Source organism: Magallana gigas, chromosome 2 (genome assembly GCF_963853765.1).
Source record: "Magallana gigas chromosome 2, xbMagGiga1.1, whole genome shotgun sequence".
NCBI classification, from domain to species: Eukaryota; Metazoa; Mollusca; class Bivalvia; order Ostreida; family Ostreidae; genus Magallana; species Magallana gigas.
This window is the reverse complement of record NC_088854.1, coordinates 46,678,557-46,696,449: the sequence shown is the minus strand read 5'-3', so window position 1 is coordinate 46,696,449 and position 17,893 is coordinate 46,678,557. Positions and strand designations below refer to the sequence as shown.

The window sequence follows — 17,893 nt, the reverse complement described above, 5'->3', positions numbered from 1 at the left end:
AAGTCAGTAGAGAGAGTTCGAGGTCATTATTTAAAAAATGCTATATTCCTGTCTGTGTCATGTGTTGTATTAATGGAAATAATTAGAAGCTAAAATTTGACACAAAGCTTGCTTGTCCCAGGCCACATAAAATTATTTTTTAAATTCTCATCTCTGTCTCTCTGAAAATGGCCTTCCTTGATTAATTTATTTTTTTTTTACTCGAAAAAAAATCGGGCTCAGTATACCAATAATTCAAAATGTTTATATTAAATGGCTCCTTGACATGTGGATTTTCGTTTTGATTCGAGTCATGTTTGTTAACAAAAGGATGCAAATGTCCTCATGCATTAACGCTTCACTTGAAATTAAATGGAATTTAAAGAATAGAAATTGGTTTGTGTACTAATATTAGCATTAACAGTTTCAAAAAATAGAGCAGTTGTTATATATAGAAAAATTTACGGTGTAAAAGATTCATCCAATATTTTCTATAATAGAAAAAATACATGAATTATGATTTTTTTTCTTAGCGGGGGGTATCAATTGTGAGCTTGCTCACAGTACCTCTAGTTTATAGTCTGTTCCAAGATATTTATGCCGATTATTTTCCGAATGACGGTTTTCATGCAAGTATTATTTAGTCAAATATTAAATACATGTATTAATTAGGAATGAGAGAGAGAGAGCTTTCCTTCACAAAATCTTTTTTTCTACGCCCATTTATATTTGTTAAAAACTAAATGCACGATTATGATGTCCATGAAGCCCTACCAAAATTGTGAAATTCATGGTCCCTGTGTCAGGGGTTCAGGCTCTACGTTGGGGGAAATATGGCCATATAGTAAAAATGTATTAAATCTTAGAAAATCCTCTTCTCTACTCCCATATATATATATATGTAAAAACTAAATGCCTGGTTATAATATCCACGAAGCCCTCTACCAAAATTGTGAAATTCATGGCCTCTAGGTCAGGGGTTCAGGCTCTAGGGTGGGGCTAATATGGCTATATAGTTAAAATGTATTAAATCTTAAAAAATTTCTTCTTTACTCCCACCCTTGCGGGGCAAAAAACTGAATGCATGGTTATGATGTCCATTAACTCCTCTACCTAAATTGTGAAATTCATTGCCCAAGGGGGGGGGGGGGGGGGGCAATATAGTGTTAATGCATATAATGTTTAAAAATCTTCTTCTCTATTCTCACACATTTGTACGAAAAACTGACTTATAATTATGTTTACCAGGAAGTCCTATACTAAAAATTTTAATTTCATGTCCCCTGGAGTAAGGGTTTTTACTCTAGGGCAGGGCTAAAATGGATATATTGTTATAGTGTTAATGCATATAATGTTTAAAAATTATCTTCTGTATTCCCACACACCTGAAAGGAAAACTGAATTCATGATTTTGTAGACCAGATCTTTAAGTTTTTCGCCAAAATTATGGGTTCCACAGTTCTCTATGAAAGATTTCAGGTAGGGAGGTCATCATAACAAATTTATACTTTTTCTACTCCAGAATGAAACCTAATTAAATGCATTTATGAGACTCCTCCACAAGTTTGTGTATGGGTTATATGCTACTCAGATGACCGTTAAGGCCTATTGGCCTCTTATATAGATATGGTTTCCTAGGAGAATTAATTATAGAGTTCTATATTGAAGCCACTGCACAGAAGTATCTGTTGTAACTTTGGAACATACTTTAAACACATCCTTCAAAATTAGTTTAGAGTAGACTCTTATGTCTTTTAAAAATTTTCGAACAACTTTAATTATGCAGTTATATTGCATAAATTTGTTCAAATCTAATTTTTTTTTTAAATTCAGAGTTTATGTGTTAAGTTCTTTACCAATTTTTTGCAGGAAGTTTTGACCCCTCATCTAGAATTTAAGCTCTTGCATTCATGCAACAAGAACACCTGCGAACACAAGTTAATACCCAGCGTCAGATATCCACAGGGCCTATTTGGAAGATAAACCCTGGGTCACAAACATGTGTAAACAAAAGGACCGGGGTTATATTTACACACCTGTCCAATTAAAAAAGAATAAATCTGAATATAAAAGGCTTAAGTTCCACGCTGTTATACATATGTACAAAACGTACGAGACCCACGCAAAGCTTCAGTATTTGTATGACGAGGAGGAGATACACTTTGTGCTTAAAAAAATCAAACCCTAAACTGTTTTACTAAAAAGTTTCTAAACACAAATCAATAAGACCTGCTGTGACGGCAAACGATTTACTGGAGCACTTCAAAATACTTAGAGGGGACTACTCTTCCAGAAGACCCGTACCCAGAACTGGACGAAGATTCGATAATTGAAAAATTGGATGGAGAAATTGTATTCCAGGAAATTCGAAACGCAGTGAAAAACACGAAAAACTTGTGGTCCTGTCATGATCTTAACTGAAACGTTTAAGTACTACATGGTCGATGGATTTGCTGTTGCCATCTCTTCATTATTTATTTAAGAACAGTTTAAACAATGTTTTTCCCATCACTGGTCTAGAGCTTTCATCGTACCGATTTATAAAATAGGCAACATCTCCGACCCGAACAACTATCGTGGTATCAGCCTGATCAGCAACCTTAGAAAAAAATTGTCATTTATTCTGTAATCTAGATTATTAGAATGGTCTTAGTGAAAAAAGTTATATCTTAATGCCCACTTTGGCTTTATTAAACCCATGTCAGGAACAACAGATGCTATTTTTAGTATATACTCAATTATTAATTCTACAATAAGCCAAAGTAAAGGTAATATTGTTGTTTTATTGACTATCAGAAAGCGTTCGACTCCATAGATATGTGTTATTTGTGGTACAAACTTTAAAAACTTGGAATACGTGGTAAATTGCTGCTAGTAATCAAATTTATGTATGCTTATGTCAGACCATCGGAACTTGGTAATGGTTACAGAAGACTTTGAAAAAAATAAAAGTATGATGCAAGGTGAAGTTCTCTCACCTATTCTGTTCTCTCTCTATGTCAATGATTTTGAAAATTATGTCAATGATTTTGAAAATGAATTCTTGTGTAGTGACATTATCGATTTATTCAAAATTTAAACCTGTGTGTACTTCTATATGCAGATAACATGGTTATTTTCTCAGAATCTGAAGGTGGTTTACAAGAAATGTTCGATTTTTTTATATGAATACACTGTCTACTAAGTGGCAAAAATTTAAATTGTTGTTTTTAGAAATGGTGGTAAATTACACATGAATGAACACTGGTTATACGATAGACAGTTACTAGCTGTTGTTGATAGCTATACTTACTTAGGTGTCATATTTAAGTATAATTGTAAAATCTTAGAAACGTAAAAAAAGTTAGCATAACAAGAACTTAAGTGTCTCTACAATGTTTTCTAAAACAAAAGATTTGTATTTGAATATCGAAACAATGTTGTCTTTGTTCGAAACATATGTAAAAAGCATTTTATATTATGGTTGCGAAGTTTGCGGATCACACAAGGCAAATGATAATGACAAAGTTTTCATAAAGTTTTGTAGGCGTTTATTACGAGTTATATCAAATTTAAATCAAAGTGTAACAATGCTGTGGTTATCATTGAATTGGAATGTCTCGGTCTGTGACAAATTATTAGAATGATAAAGTACTGAATAAAACTACTTGGAACCACAAACTGTATTTTAAAATCCTGTTATGTAAATCTTATCATTAACTGCAAAGCCAAAGGTCATGCTACAATTGGACAGCATTTATTATGTCAGAATTGTATAGTATTGGTCTTTGTGAATTATTGGAACACCAAAAATACCTTGTGTTCCAAAATCATTTTCTAATGCGTTGATCGGTGCAAAGGGACATGGATGCGACACGTCTCACTAGTCGTTGTACTCTATCGTTGTTGCGGTACATGATGGCTAATCTCAAAGATTAAGTCTTCTTCCACTCCATCGTTGTTGCGGTACATGATGGCTAATCTCAAAGATTAAGTCTTCTTCCACTCCATCGTTGTTGCGGTACATGATGGCTAATCTCAAAAATTAAGTCTTCTTCCACTCCATCGTTGTTGCGGTACATCGTTGTTGCGGTACATGATGGCTAATCTCAAAGATTAAGTCTTCTTCCACTCCATCGTTGTTGCGGTACATGATGGCTAATCTCAAAGATTAAGTCTTCTTCCAAATACACTGAGTAAAATGAAAGAAGCATCTCTTCACTATGGCATCAGGAAAGACTCGTTGTAACACATTCTTCACTGCAATTTCGAAATCACACATCACAATATGTGGCTGGAACACAACGTTGATCTCTCCGCAGTAGTTCATAAGGAGGTGAAAAATCGCTGGTAGATGATTTCACTTTTCTCGGGAGCAGTCCAAACACTAGAGGATATATCCGACCGCTATTTCTTCACGGATGGAATACTATTGGTAGAACTGGCCAGGTAAAGAGTAGAATGTTCCATCCATGTAGACTCTGTTGCTAGCGGCGAGGTACAAAAATGTAGTTGATGTTGCTTTCTGTTACAAAGATCACAATTCTTAAGTCTTCAGTGTCCTCTGCCACAAGGAAGTTGTCTTCAGCGTTAGTACGGGTCCATTTTCTCTCCAAGACGATATCCTGTGGTGTGATCGGGAGTTTTGGAATTTCCTTCCCACGTTGACGGTAAAGGGCTGACTTGCAGGCGTAGAAGGTCGGGATGGTTAGGTAATGCTATGATCAGGCTCAGATAATTCCTGAGAAGGCATCGTTCTTCCTCATAGATTATTAAATATGTACAAGTCATATACAAAAAATGACATTAGTGTCTACAACATAAATTCATGCATCAAATTTTTAAAGTTAAAATTTTAGCGTTCTCTACACTTGAAATCGGCAATGTAAACAAATCGACAACCTATTATCCTTACCTTTGATGGTAAAGAATATGTATCCTTCTATATTGAAAACAATGCCAAAAGTTTGACTCATAATAAGCTGTGTACATGTACTTAGTAAAGGACCCGAACATTTTGAAAATGTTTATATCAATTAATATTTACATGTGATGTGCTAACATATCAAAGATTAGTTTATAATCATATTATAAGACTGTGTACATAAAAAGATAAGTATTGCTTAAATTCATTGGTGAAACCAGACTGGTTATTTATCTTTAGATTAAAACATTTTATACACTAATTTTCCTGCGCTGATTTAAAGGGCAGGGGGGTCAGGGGATCTGAACACCCCCTCTTCGGGAAAATTGAAGCTTATTAAATTTACATAAAAATATGTTAATATCAAAACATTAAAAATAGGCCTAAGACAAAAAAAACTGGATCCGTTTATGAAGCTACTATAATTGCATTTATATTAAACAATGGTGAGTAAATCCCGGGTTTAAACTATTAATGGTGAGATATCCCAATCAGTGTAGGAATGCACTTAGGGCGAACAAAATCACGTAGACCACTGCAATAATATTACTAGTCTAAATATATATTCTGAGTAAAAATAAAAACAAATAATTATTAAGATATGGAGAACATAGCATTTATTTGTATATAAGAGCATGTACTGATGCACTTGATATCGATAGGATACAGGTTTTAATACCCTTGGTTTAATTTGTTCATTTAGATATTCAATTTCTAATCTCGTATTCTGAATCTCGAATGAGGCTTCTTGGCTTTCGTAAGAAACTCTATAAAACCAACCACTATGTCACCAAACACATAACAATGATTGTCCCCTTGTAGAACTCTTTTGATCCGAGAGCATTTATCAGAAATCATATACATTTTTAAAGTTTAACATTTTAAAACCTCCAGTGCAAACGTTTTGACGTTTGACTTTGTCACAATTGGATTTCCAAACATATTAAAAACAAATGAAAGCTGTCAATGTGACGGCAAACCGATTTCTTTTATGTGAACTGTATCCATAAACCATGTCAACCCCAAATTAATAAACACTACCCATCGTATTCAGTGAAAGGGAGGACCCTATAAGCAATATTTTAACAAAAACAAGTTCAAAAGCTGGAATTTTATTCATAAAGAATAAGAAATCAAAATCTTAACAATATGCACACCTCTCATATGTACGATTGATCTGCAAAAGAACAACTTCCTATCTTGAAAACTGTCGGAAAAGTTACCCGTACAATAAGGGTACCCTTTGTGCAATATCTGCTGGTATTTTTTTTTTCATCAAATATTAGAAATCAAAATCCTAGCAATATGTACAATTGATCTGCAAATGAACAACTTATATTGAAAACTGTAGCCATTTTTACCATTTTAATAACCGGATTTTTCCGTTGAAAAACCGGTTTAAAATGATTGTATCTTTCCTTTGATTCTAAAGTTTTAAGAGCATTAAACAAAGAAGAAGCTGAATCATCGTATCGTCGGCGTAATGGGAAATTTTGTGTTCCTTATCATAGACAAAAATACCTGTCATAATACTATTTTGTTTTATTTGTAAAGCTTAAATTTCTGCACATAGAAAAAAAGATATATATGAGGCTACAGGATCACCATGACGACGACCTCTCTGTATTTCTAACTTCTGCGATAGAAAGCCCCTTTTAAGGATTGAAGCTTTAAAATTTATATTTAGAATTTTAACCCATTTAAAAATATTGTTTACATTTCCAAATATATATAGCACTTTAAATAGAAAAGACCAAGAAACAGAATCGAAAGCCTTTTCGAAATCAATAAGCATGAGTAATCGTGGCATATTGTTGATTTCTGTGCAAGACATCAGGTCATATATAAATCTAGTATTTTCTCCAATATATCTATCCTGTATGAAACCTGTTTGTGTATTTGAAATAAATAAGTCCAAAGTAGATTTTATCTTATAACTGATGCATCCTGAAATTAGCTTTTAGAAAACATTAAGTACAGTAAAAGGACGCCAGCTTTTAAAAAAATTCCCTTGGTTTATCACCTTTTGGCGGACATGATATAATTTCTAGTCTCTGAAACTCTGTCAAGTGTCCATGCATGAAATTCACTTCTAAACATAATTTATTTGTATAGCATTTGTATTGTATGTTTTAAGACCATTCCATAGAAAATTATAAAATTCATCAGTTAAGCCATCACTTCCTGTTGTCTTGTTTTTCAGGCCCTTTAAAACATTTAACTTTTCACCTTCACTGATATCTTTATATAGAAAATCAGCTGTAGTATTTTCTAGTTTTGGAATATCTGAAAGCTGGTTAATAGGTTGTAGATCAACATCAACAAGGTCTGAGTCTGATTTCTCTAAACAAGTTCTATAGAAAAACTTTACTTCTTCCATGAATATCTTGAGACAGACTATAGGAATAATATACATTGTAGGCATATAGGCATAATTCGATGAGAATTTTCTTGATTTGATCCTTAGTTTCGCAGTAGTGAACCGGAAGTCGGTGTTGTCAAGTCATACGCAAATGACCTGCATGTTCAAATGCTGTTATATTAATGATCATTTTTAATAAATATTTAACTTGAAAACTAACAGGGTTTGTCCTTTTACTAGCAAAAGAAGTGTACGAAGTTTACTTGACAAACATTCGTGCGAGGGTTTTCTTTGAATATTGCCCATTAGTCTGAAGTGGACACACATACATACATACATACATACATACACATACACACACAGCAGCGATGCTATATCCCTTTTGCAACGAGTTGCATGGTGAAATAGCATAAATGAATCTAAGACAAACTAATGTAATGTTTAAGACCAAAAAGAAAGTATAATTGTGTGCATGAATATCTGACTTACTGTTCCATTTGTAATATGTTATATGCTTTACTCTTACAATGCCTCTTAGACATAGGGTACATGTGCATTAATTTATGATTAAATTTTTTAGTCGAACTTAATGTTAAACAATGTTACTAGGTCAGCCTATTAAATTAGATGGCCTTTTAAAAAGTGGACTTTAATTGAGGTTGATAATTTGATTATGGGCATCAATGGTTACTTCTTAAATTGATTTAAATAAAAAAAATATTCCTTATAACAATGCTATGATAACCTTTTTTCTAATCAACAAACGCAATTATATACAGATTATCTGACGCCATGTTTGATATGGCGTAATAAGGTGGCAGCGTCCAACAAAACTATGACCACAAGTAAAGACACCATAACACCACAGCCAAGGACGACCCCGATGCTAGTGGATGAAGGTCGTTGGTCTGTTACGCTGATCCTGGACCGAATAAAGGCATTAGTTTCCCTTTTTACTACCTTTAACTCTTTCGTCATTTCTTCTATTTTTTCCATGAGCTCTTCAGTTGAGTTAAACTGGTATGCCATAGCTGCACTAGGACAGGCGCAAGCTGAAATCAATGTTATTGTATAAAGTAAATGAAACCATAGTTAATTTAGTTTATATTCACAGATACCACATTTTCGATAAACACCAAATCACCTCATTATACACCTCTATATAATATATCAGTAGAAAGACATGAAAGAAAAACACGATTCAGTTTGAACAATCCTGCACCCAATGCGTTTCTGCACGCATAGGGGAAAAATATAAAAACGAGAAATACGTAAAGGAAGCGAATAAATATGGCTGTAAAGGGAGGAACATTAACACAATTTGGACAATAATTGACATGAAACAGATATGTGATGTCCGGCTTTTTTCCTATTTGTTGTCATATAAGGAGGCCATAATAAAGTAAGAGATTATATTGTCTTGCTCATCACACGTTATTACAAACATCGTGTACTATCTGCTCATTTGCTAACATTTTTTTAAACAACTTTCACTGTGACAAATCAATCTCTAAATAATGTAATTGTCTTTAAGATAAAACCTTCACAAAGAGGTTCCACGCCATCCCATGTTCCGCCAATTTGGCATGTTCTTAATAAGTTACCAACTACCAAAGCATGATGCTGTGCGCATGTCATCGACAGTATCCCACCAATCGTTGTGTTTTGGCTAACCACGGTGACCGTACTGGATGAAAACACTTCAGAACAGGATGATGTATCTGCAATTAGAATTGTAATGAGGGTGGTATAAAAAAATCTACCTACAACAAAAAGTTACATATGACAAACGCCTAAACGATATGGTGAAAATATGCAGAAACTATATTTATTAAAAAAAGAACTTTTAATGTATCGCATAAATTTTTCAGATATTAACATTTTCCTTTTCTCATGAAAAAAAGATTTAGGGTGCAAAATGACCGACTTCTTTTTTATGTTTTCAGACAAGTTATATTTTTTCAATAGTGCCTGTTTTGGAAGGTAACAGTTGAAATTGACACCCCGAGAAAACCATTGTCAACCGACGCGAAGCGGAGGTTAACAATGGTTTTCGAGGGGTGTCAATTTCAACAGATACCCTACCAAGCATGCACTATTTATTTTTATTATACTGAATGTGTTAATTTTAGAGAAAATTTTACTGTTTTTATATAGAAATGTTATGAATTTTACGGCGAACCCTACGCGCATACTTTACGCGCATGTAACAATTCGTTGTGTTACCTGTTGAGGTAACGCTGAGGGTAATAGAACGAATTATCAGCTGCGCCTAAACCAATCAGATTTCAGTATTTAACATGAGGGTATATAATAATTGATCATATCACCTTTATTATTATCTAGCATTGATTTTACCCCTTTTATCGTTTCAGTCTTACTTCTTTGACAGTATTTGTATTTTCGGGGTCAATGGTCGTGGTTATTTAAATACTTTATCGATTTGCTTAATTAGAAAAGCTCTATATTAAAAAAGTGTATCCAAAAGGTACAATATATAGGGGTTTTTTTCTTAAAGTTTACTAAAATTGACAATATGTTTATATAAGAAAAAGCATTTTGTGTAAGGCGAGATAAGGAATGTATTAGTTTCTACGATTATCTACGACAAATGTGCATATCGGCTGTATTTTTGTTAATGCAAAAATAATATTTACAACGAACTATTTAATTAAAATTATTATCTTACCAGAACAGACAGGAGGATCACCTATCCACTGTTGTCCAATGTCACATAACCGAGAGAGGTTACCGGATGTTAAGCGGTATCCACTTTCACAAGCGTATTCTGTGATTCCGTTGCAACTAGTATCATTGGTTAAGATGACAGTGTTTACAAATTCCTCGTAACTGCAGTCTGTATCTATTTAAGAATAGCAAAAGAACTTCAACCTACCTCATGTGCAATTTTATCAATTTAATTTGTAATTGCTAATTTTTATTTTTTTAACATGTTGCATTTTCCCCTTAACTTCATCAGAGTGGACTTTGTTAAAACGTGTTGATTTAAAAATGTTAACAGCATGATCGCATGTTGATATTCAAGCTAGTTAGTTGTAAGAATGCAGTGCATGATACAACCCCCTTATCACCTTAATTTTGTATTGTATTTCTTTAAATGGAAATAGATGATAACCAATTTAACTTTAATTTCTTCATTAAAGACCAAACATCTCTTTGTAATCCTATCTATTGTAATTGGAGTTAATGGAGTCAATAATAATCGTTAGGTTTTTATACCCCCAAAATCGGAAGATACCGGAGGAATAATTATTCTTTCTGTCGTATAGTCATTCTGTCATACCTCCATTCTAACTTTCCAAAGAAAGAAGTTAAGGTACTTCACTACACCTTCAAAAGTTTCTCAAATCAGCAGAAAATTACCCGATTATGATAGAGAGCATAATGGATAAGCAGTATAAAATTAATGTCAAATAGGCAAAAAAATGTGCAATTTTGGATAAAAATGAAGATCTGCAGTTCACAAGCCCGATTCTTTAACCACTGAGCTATGGCGATATACATCTGAATTGATATGATACAAATAGGTTAATAAAACATTAAAATCGCCATCTTGTGACGTAGTGTTTTAAAAAGTTTAAGTCTAGGGGTAGTGAAGTACTATAAATCTTGTTGAAGGTCACTGCAAACCTACTACCATTGATGTCTCTATGAGTGATTTTTGAACACAAATGGACCAAAGAGAGAGAAAATATACTTTTAAATTGAGAATAGAACAAACAGACGGATGGATGAAAAAAGAATTAGTCATAATCGGGCGGCCACCGAACGGAATCTTAATAAGGTATTCTGGATCTTTAATATTAAAGAAATCTAGCCTCTCCATTATTCAGCGAAAAATTAATAAGTATATTGATTATATAAGTAAAAGGACATAAGACAAAGCTTAGATATACTAGTATCTGGTGTTATAGTAATACAGCAGATACATGTTAAAAGGAAAATATGTATACTATGGGTTAAGTAAATTTTTTCTTTCAGAATTATCTGAAGTTCATAGTTCATAGTTAAAAAGCGACATCCTCACATCTTTTTTACCCCTCCAAATTTCAATCGCAACATCTCGGGCCTTTCCGGCAAGCTCGGAAAAACACCTCGAATGTATTAACAACACCGGATGTTAGAATTTTATACAAAATGGAGTCGCTTCCCATTAAAATAAGTATCTGCTAAACAGTGTTGTATGTCGCTTCTGTGTTATATATTAGAGTATATCGTTTACTTTAATGAAGTATAGCTCACATCTCAACAGATCATGAAATGTGTTGTAATTATATGAAGTTCTATAAAAAGGGGGGTTGTCGTGGACGCCTAGGTAATGTATTCGAGGTGTTTTTCCGAGCCTGCTGGAAAGGCCCGAGAAGTTGCGATTGCTCCAAATTTAAAACTTGCAATGCGTCACAAAGGTATTTAAAAGCGTCAGCCAAAATATCATCATCAATAAAAAAGTTTTAAGCAAAATGCAGTGCCCACAATTCTTTGATTTGTAAACATGGCTGGTGCCATGTTTTTCCTAACATCCTAGTTGCTCAAATGAAAATCTATCATCAATAACCAAATCAAAAGTAGGTGATAAAACTAGAAAATGTTACAATATGGTCATAAAAAACTTTTAGATAGGAAAATTCAAAGAAATGATTAAGCTTTTGTATGTTTATTACACATATGTTAAAAGAAGGCACAAGCTTTTATTTGTAAACAAAGAAATGTGGGGTCCCTGTCTCGATTATAACTCGACAACTGACGGTAAAATCTTTACGGACTATTAAAAATTTCTTTTGTGAGCTCCACAAACATTATTTATTGAAAAGTAAAATTTTGACCACATTCTTTTCTTACAAATTGACAGTTTTGCCAATAAACCAGTCAAGGGTAACAAAAATTGTTTATGGAATTTTAGCAGTAAATAAAAAACGTTATCCCGATTCAAAATAATGTCAGTTTAAGCCCACCTTCATAGAATCTCCACGAACTTGTTTCATGTGTCATTATTGCAAAATAATTGACACTGTAAGGAACTGTCTGAATATGATTGACAACAACTACGTTGTCGGCTCTTGGTCCTTTTCCAAGTTGAATATTATCATTATCCCAGCTGATCCACAGTTGGGCATAGTCATTCGTATTTAATATTCCTGGAGAATCAGTCTCGTTACAAATCTCCATTAAGGCACGAATGCAAGACCTTTCGTTGTTCCACCCACCGATGACGATTTCATAAAACTGGCTGTAATCGGCACGTGGTGTGGAAAGGTCATCGGTCATTAATGCAACGTGAACATCAGTCGAAGCTTTGACCCAAAACTCGAAATAACTTTTTCCGATCGCGTGTATACAGTTGGTACTGAGCCGACTGTAGCTGCTGCCTGAAGTAACTTGAATATATCCTAAAATAGATTAATAGATAAACAAATATATAAAACATGAAATAGTATGACAATGAATACTTAAAATTCGACACTGTACGTTTCTCTCTCTGAAATTCCCTATAAAATGTTCCTGCATATTGACAAATTATAAGTACATGGTCCATACACTACATGCATGCCTTTTCTGAAATATAAGCTACATGTAAAGGAGATTATCCATCTTCTATTTCAAATTAAAGTCCACGGGTTTTTATCCCCTCGTGCAACTTGTTGCGAGGGGGATATAGCATCGCTGCTGCTGCTGTGTGTGTGTGTATCAGGCTTGGGTTAATGCTAAATGAAATGGTAATGCAATGCATTACATGTTTTCAAAGTAATGCTAGTAATTTGTAATGCCACAAATTTAGCATTACTTTCCAAAATCTAGTGTAATGCTGGCATTACATGGCATTACTTTGCATTACTATGCTTATTTATGCATGTTCACTTTAAAAAAAAATGGTATGAATAACTGAAATTGTATTTGATAGAAATTATTTTAAAGAAGAGAAAAAAATAATTTTTGAGAAAAAAAAATGTTTTAGTTGTACATGTAATAAAAAAAGATGTTAAAAAATTCATTTTTAAATTGTTAATTTCAATAGATATAACAACACAGTTTAATAAACTTTTTAAGAGTGTTGTTTTTAAGAGTTAGAAACCATTTTGAAATTTACTTCCAATTAGTTTGCACCTAATAAAGAATGTGTCAACAACACACTATGCCCCAAGGATAATCTTAGAAGCAATCTATTGTTTTAAGAAGTGCTAAACACCCCAATCCCCTTCCCTTGGCTATGTTCCAATAGAATAGTGGAAAGAGATGCACCTTTAAAAACAACATGAATGCACTGTCCATCCATAATGAAATCAAAATCACTTCCAAATTATAACCCATTTGTAAATTTTTAATCTCTCTCTCTCTCTCTCTTTCTCTCTCTCTCTCTCTCTCTCTCTCTCTCTCTCTCATATTAATATTAGTTTGGACTGATAGAAAATACAAGATAAATGTATTCTTTCTATTATTCCAATTAATATATCCTAAGATAAAGATTGCAAAAAAATCTTTCAGTCCCAGCTTCAACTGCTAAACAGCTCCTTCAGAACGTTTATTTAGTATAGCTGGGAAGATTTTCAAACCTAACAGGATGCATTTGAAAGATGAACCCTTTGAAACTTTGATGATCGTAAAGTGCAATAGCAATCTTTTGTCTTAAAGTGTACTCAGTATAAAGAAATCCGATTAAAATATATTTAGAAATGTTACTGTACAAGCCCTCTGTTCATAAATTAATACAATTTAATGTCAAAATTTTTAAAGATTTGTGTAATCTGGGAAAATACCTCTATTTAGCTTTTAATTTTAATAACTGCAACGTTATCCCATAATTTGTTTTCTGTTATGCATGTACTTCTGTATCTTAAATTCATACCTGACATTGTACCATATCAAATGTCTCTAAATATCAATTTACTTATGTGATAAGATGTTCATAATGCCATAATTATAATTTTATATTGAGCAAATAAAGAATGAATCTTGCACAATGGATAAGTCATGAAATTTGAACCTGATACTGAACATGAACCTGTAGATATATTAAAGAGTGTTTTATATTTGAAACATTTGCAAAAACTCTTTATTTAGTTTTATTTTTTTAAAACATATTTTTGACTTTTCACAAAGTAATGGTAATGCATTACTTTACTCAAGTAATGGTAATGTAATGCATTACTGTAAGAAAATAAAGTAATGGGAATGGTAATTTAATGCCCACATTCATGAAGTATTGGAAATGTAATTCATTACTTTACAATATAATTCACCCCAAGCCTGGTGTGTATGTATGTGTGTGTGTCCATTTTCAGCCCTCTAGGAAAATATTAAGAAAACCTTCTAATGAATATTAATCAAACTTTGTACACTTATTTGGCATGGTAAAAGGATAAACCTATTGATTTCCAAGTCAATTGATTCAATATTTTTAAAATTATCGTAAAGAAGCGAAGTTATAACATGAATTTTATGTACGACTTGATAATAGACATCTGCAGTAATTTTATGTACGACTTTAGGTTAATCGCTACCGTATGCAGTTCAAATATTTGCGATATAGTTGCGCATGCGTGAACAAAGGTGGTCACGAAATTTGAGCTCTTGAAAAAAACAGATAAAGTTTGTGAAAATATTTGTGAAATAGCAGTTATAGTGTTGTGAAAACTTTGAAAACTGTATGGAGTGGGTTTTCTTTGGCGTATGTGTTATTATAAGGATTATTATAAGGATTCAACATGTCCGAGTCGGAGAGGAGAAGACTTTAGTCTAATGGCCAAACACCCAAGCCACCGAGCAAAATGTTCAAGATGGCCGACTCTGTTGCATCAAACGGTGAGTCCGAAAGTTTTGAAATTAAAATGATTGACCAAATGACTATAATTGCAAAAGCAATAGAAGGCCTTCAAGATGGACAGAATCAGTTAAAATCAGCGTTTAACAGCAAACTAGACAAGTTTAGAAACGAGTTCATGTCGTCCATTGACGAAAAACTGAAAGCAATCCGTACTGACCTTGATCTTGAAATAGGAAAACAACAATCGCAAATTGAGTTATTGTCACAGTCTGTTGCGTCTATACTCGAAAGGCTACAGGTGGTTGAAAACGGAGAACACCTACATTCAATATATAGGTCACCAGATGAATCGAACACGTTTTTTGAAAACAATAGGAACCCCCTGAACAACGCGGAGATAACAATCGTTGCTTCAAAGAAAACATACTGGAAATATCTAAGGAACTTAACAACACCTTAAGGTCAAGATCTAGTAAATGATTCCAGAGAGTCTTTTTGGAGCTAGAACCATTATGACGTCATAATTGATTTGAAGAATCTTTTTCCCGTACTTACCGGCTTTAAAGGAATTATGTAAAAATTAAACAATTTCTTGACATTCTATGTTAAATCATGGGAAAAGTAATCCCGATACCTATATTCAATTTGATATCATTTTAAAGAGGAGTTCAAGAGCTTGTTTAATTCCGTTTCTTGGGAGACTGTAGGCATTCTAGATACATTTTATTAGTCAAAAATGGACAAAACTCCGAAAAATTTTCATTATTTCCTTCATATTTCATTAAAAATAACTGTTTAAAACATGATTTTTCATTGTATTTACCAAAACGTTTAGCCCCGGTACACCCTATCAAACAAAACTATTGTTATGAAGCATCATTAAAAGATTTTATATCTTAAATTTTATAAACCTATAGGCACCTTTCATTTACTAGATCTTGACCTTAAGCGAATCTGTGGATGTGGTTGCTGCTGCTAGACTGAGAAATCGGAAATTTGGAAAGCCAGCTTTAGTTAAAATTAGTTTTGCGTCAGTGCAGGATAAAATACTGATTCTGAGAGAGAAAAAACAACTGAAAATGGTGGAAAAATACAAAAATGTGTTTTTGCGTGGAAGTAAAACTCACACAGAAAGATTGTTGGAGCTTAATGCGCGTACTCTGCTGAATGAATTGCCGCATGGAAAAGACTTTCGCATTACGTCAAACGGGCGGATTGTAAAGAAAACACCAGATAGACCACAGTCGGAGCATCGCGACAACAGTGATGGATAGGACTCGCGCCGGTTCATTGAACATTCACTATCCTTTTGTCATTTGATTGTGGGTGGATGGACTATAAACAGTTATGATCTTAGGCGTGAGGTGATCAGATCTATGCGGGCAGATATTGTAAGTGTTTGCGAGACGCACTTGTCAGGAGTTATGGGACTTGATTTAAAGGACTTGGCTATGAATGGTATGGGTTTAACCAAACACACATTCAGAAAGACGCCCCCAAAGCGTCTGGGGGTGTGGGTTTTCTTATCAGAACTGATATAATGAAGCAATACGATGTGAACATTATGGACAAATGCATTGATGGTATATTGGGAATTCAGTTTAACGACAAAATCACAGATTTTAAATTTATTGCATTTGTTGGTTATCTACCACCAGAAAACTCACCATGGGGTAGAGATGCACTTGCATTTTGTTCGCACTTACTATCACAAATCTATCTCAACAGCGAAACGGATGCAATATTCTTGCTAGGTGATTTCAATTCTCGTCTAGGCTAAATGAGAAATGTTTGTGTTGATATTGACAACATCAGATCAAGAGACATAACTGACCATACGCAAAATCTACATGGACAATCATTTTCTGAATTTTTATTGGACTCTAAATTCTGTGTTTTGAATGGGCGATATGGGGAAAACTCAAATAAATTCACTTCCGTTTCTGTGAAAGGAAAGGCTGTTGTCGATTATGTTTGTGTTCCACATGATCAGCTGGGAAATTGTTATAACTTCAGAATAAAACCTTGCAGTGATGTAATAGAAGTAGGGAAATTGCAAAACCTTCTTGGATCCAGATGTCGTATTCCAGACCATGATATTTTGATGTTTGACTACAAATGCAAAATTGAATACTCAGAGGAAAATGAGGAAACTCACATAGATACAAAGAAAAACTCTCATGTACCCAGTTAGTAAAAAGTTCAAGTTTAAGCAAATACCGACAAAGAACTGGGTACGGTAAACAGCAAAATCGTCCCTGTTTTCAAAATTAATGAAATTTTAGGTGAAATATTTGGAGAATTAACCGGTTTCAAAACAGTTTGATTTTTTTAAATATCTTGTACCGTTTCCATATAATAGTTATCTAAACATAGCATCGTTTATAGCTATCCAGTTAACCAATAACGTCATGACGTCATGAAATGTATTGATAATGTTCTTCAAATAATAATTACAGAAAGGATGTGCTGGTATATAATGTAAATAAAGACATATTTTATACATTATTTATTTGCCTTTTGCAGTAAGAAATTAAATATGTTTCATGCTATATAAATTTATATATCATCATCATTATAATAGTTTGCATTCTCTCACTAGAGGTCGTGTTGCGCAAGTTTCGCTTGCATCTCCGTCAACGCCCAATTTAAAAGATTAATGTACAAACTGAGACGATGGGCAAAATGTATTTAAAATCAATGGAGTTTTTTTTTCTTTCTAAAAGCATGATAATAAACAAATCAATTTAAATGTTTAATGCATGTGAACATCTTTCTTACAAAGTTACTGTAAGAGCTTTTTAGCCGAGGTAAAAATTAAAAAACATAATTTAGAGGGCAATTTTGGACCGCTCCCGATTCATCGCTA

At 33.4% G+C, this 17,893-nt stretch overlaps 1 protein-coding gene across 1 annotated transcript; it reads right to left on the bottom strand.

Annotated features, from left to right (window-relative positions):
- Positions 1 to 7,631: 7,631 nt before the first annotated feature.
- Positions 7,632 to 12,646, bottom strand: LOC136273054 (CUB and sushi domain-containing protein 3-like). The gene is made up of 4 exons (XM_066076864.1): positions 12,218 to 12,646; positions 9,934 to 10,107; positions 8,786 to 8,965; positions 7,632 to 8,296 (listed from the first exon to the last, which is right to left on the bottom strand). The coding sequence occupies exons 1-4, from the start codon at positions 12,528 to 12,530 to the stop codon at positions 8,025 to 8,027; spliced, it is 939 nt and encodes a 312-aa protein (XP_065932936.1). The 5' UTR covers positions 12,531 to 12,646; the 3' UTR covers positions 7,632 to 8,024.
- Between the last annotated feature and the right edge of the window lie 5,247 nt (positions 12,647 to 17,893).

Excerpts from the sequence above, each read along its gene's own strand:
- LOC136273054 (XM_066076864.1), bottom strand. The coding sequence starts at position 12,530 with ATGACCGATGACCTTTCCACACCACGTGCCGATTACAGCCAGTTTTAT. Across the intron at positions 10,108-12,217 it reads TTCGTGGAGATTCTATGAAG|ATACAGACTGCAGTTACGAG; the intron begins GTGGGCTTAAAC and ends ATTCTTAAATAG. Across the intron at positions 8,297-8,785 it reads CGTGGAACCTCTTTGTGAAG|CTTGCGCCTGTCCTAGTGCA; the intron begins GTTTTATCTTAA and ends CATTGATTTCAG.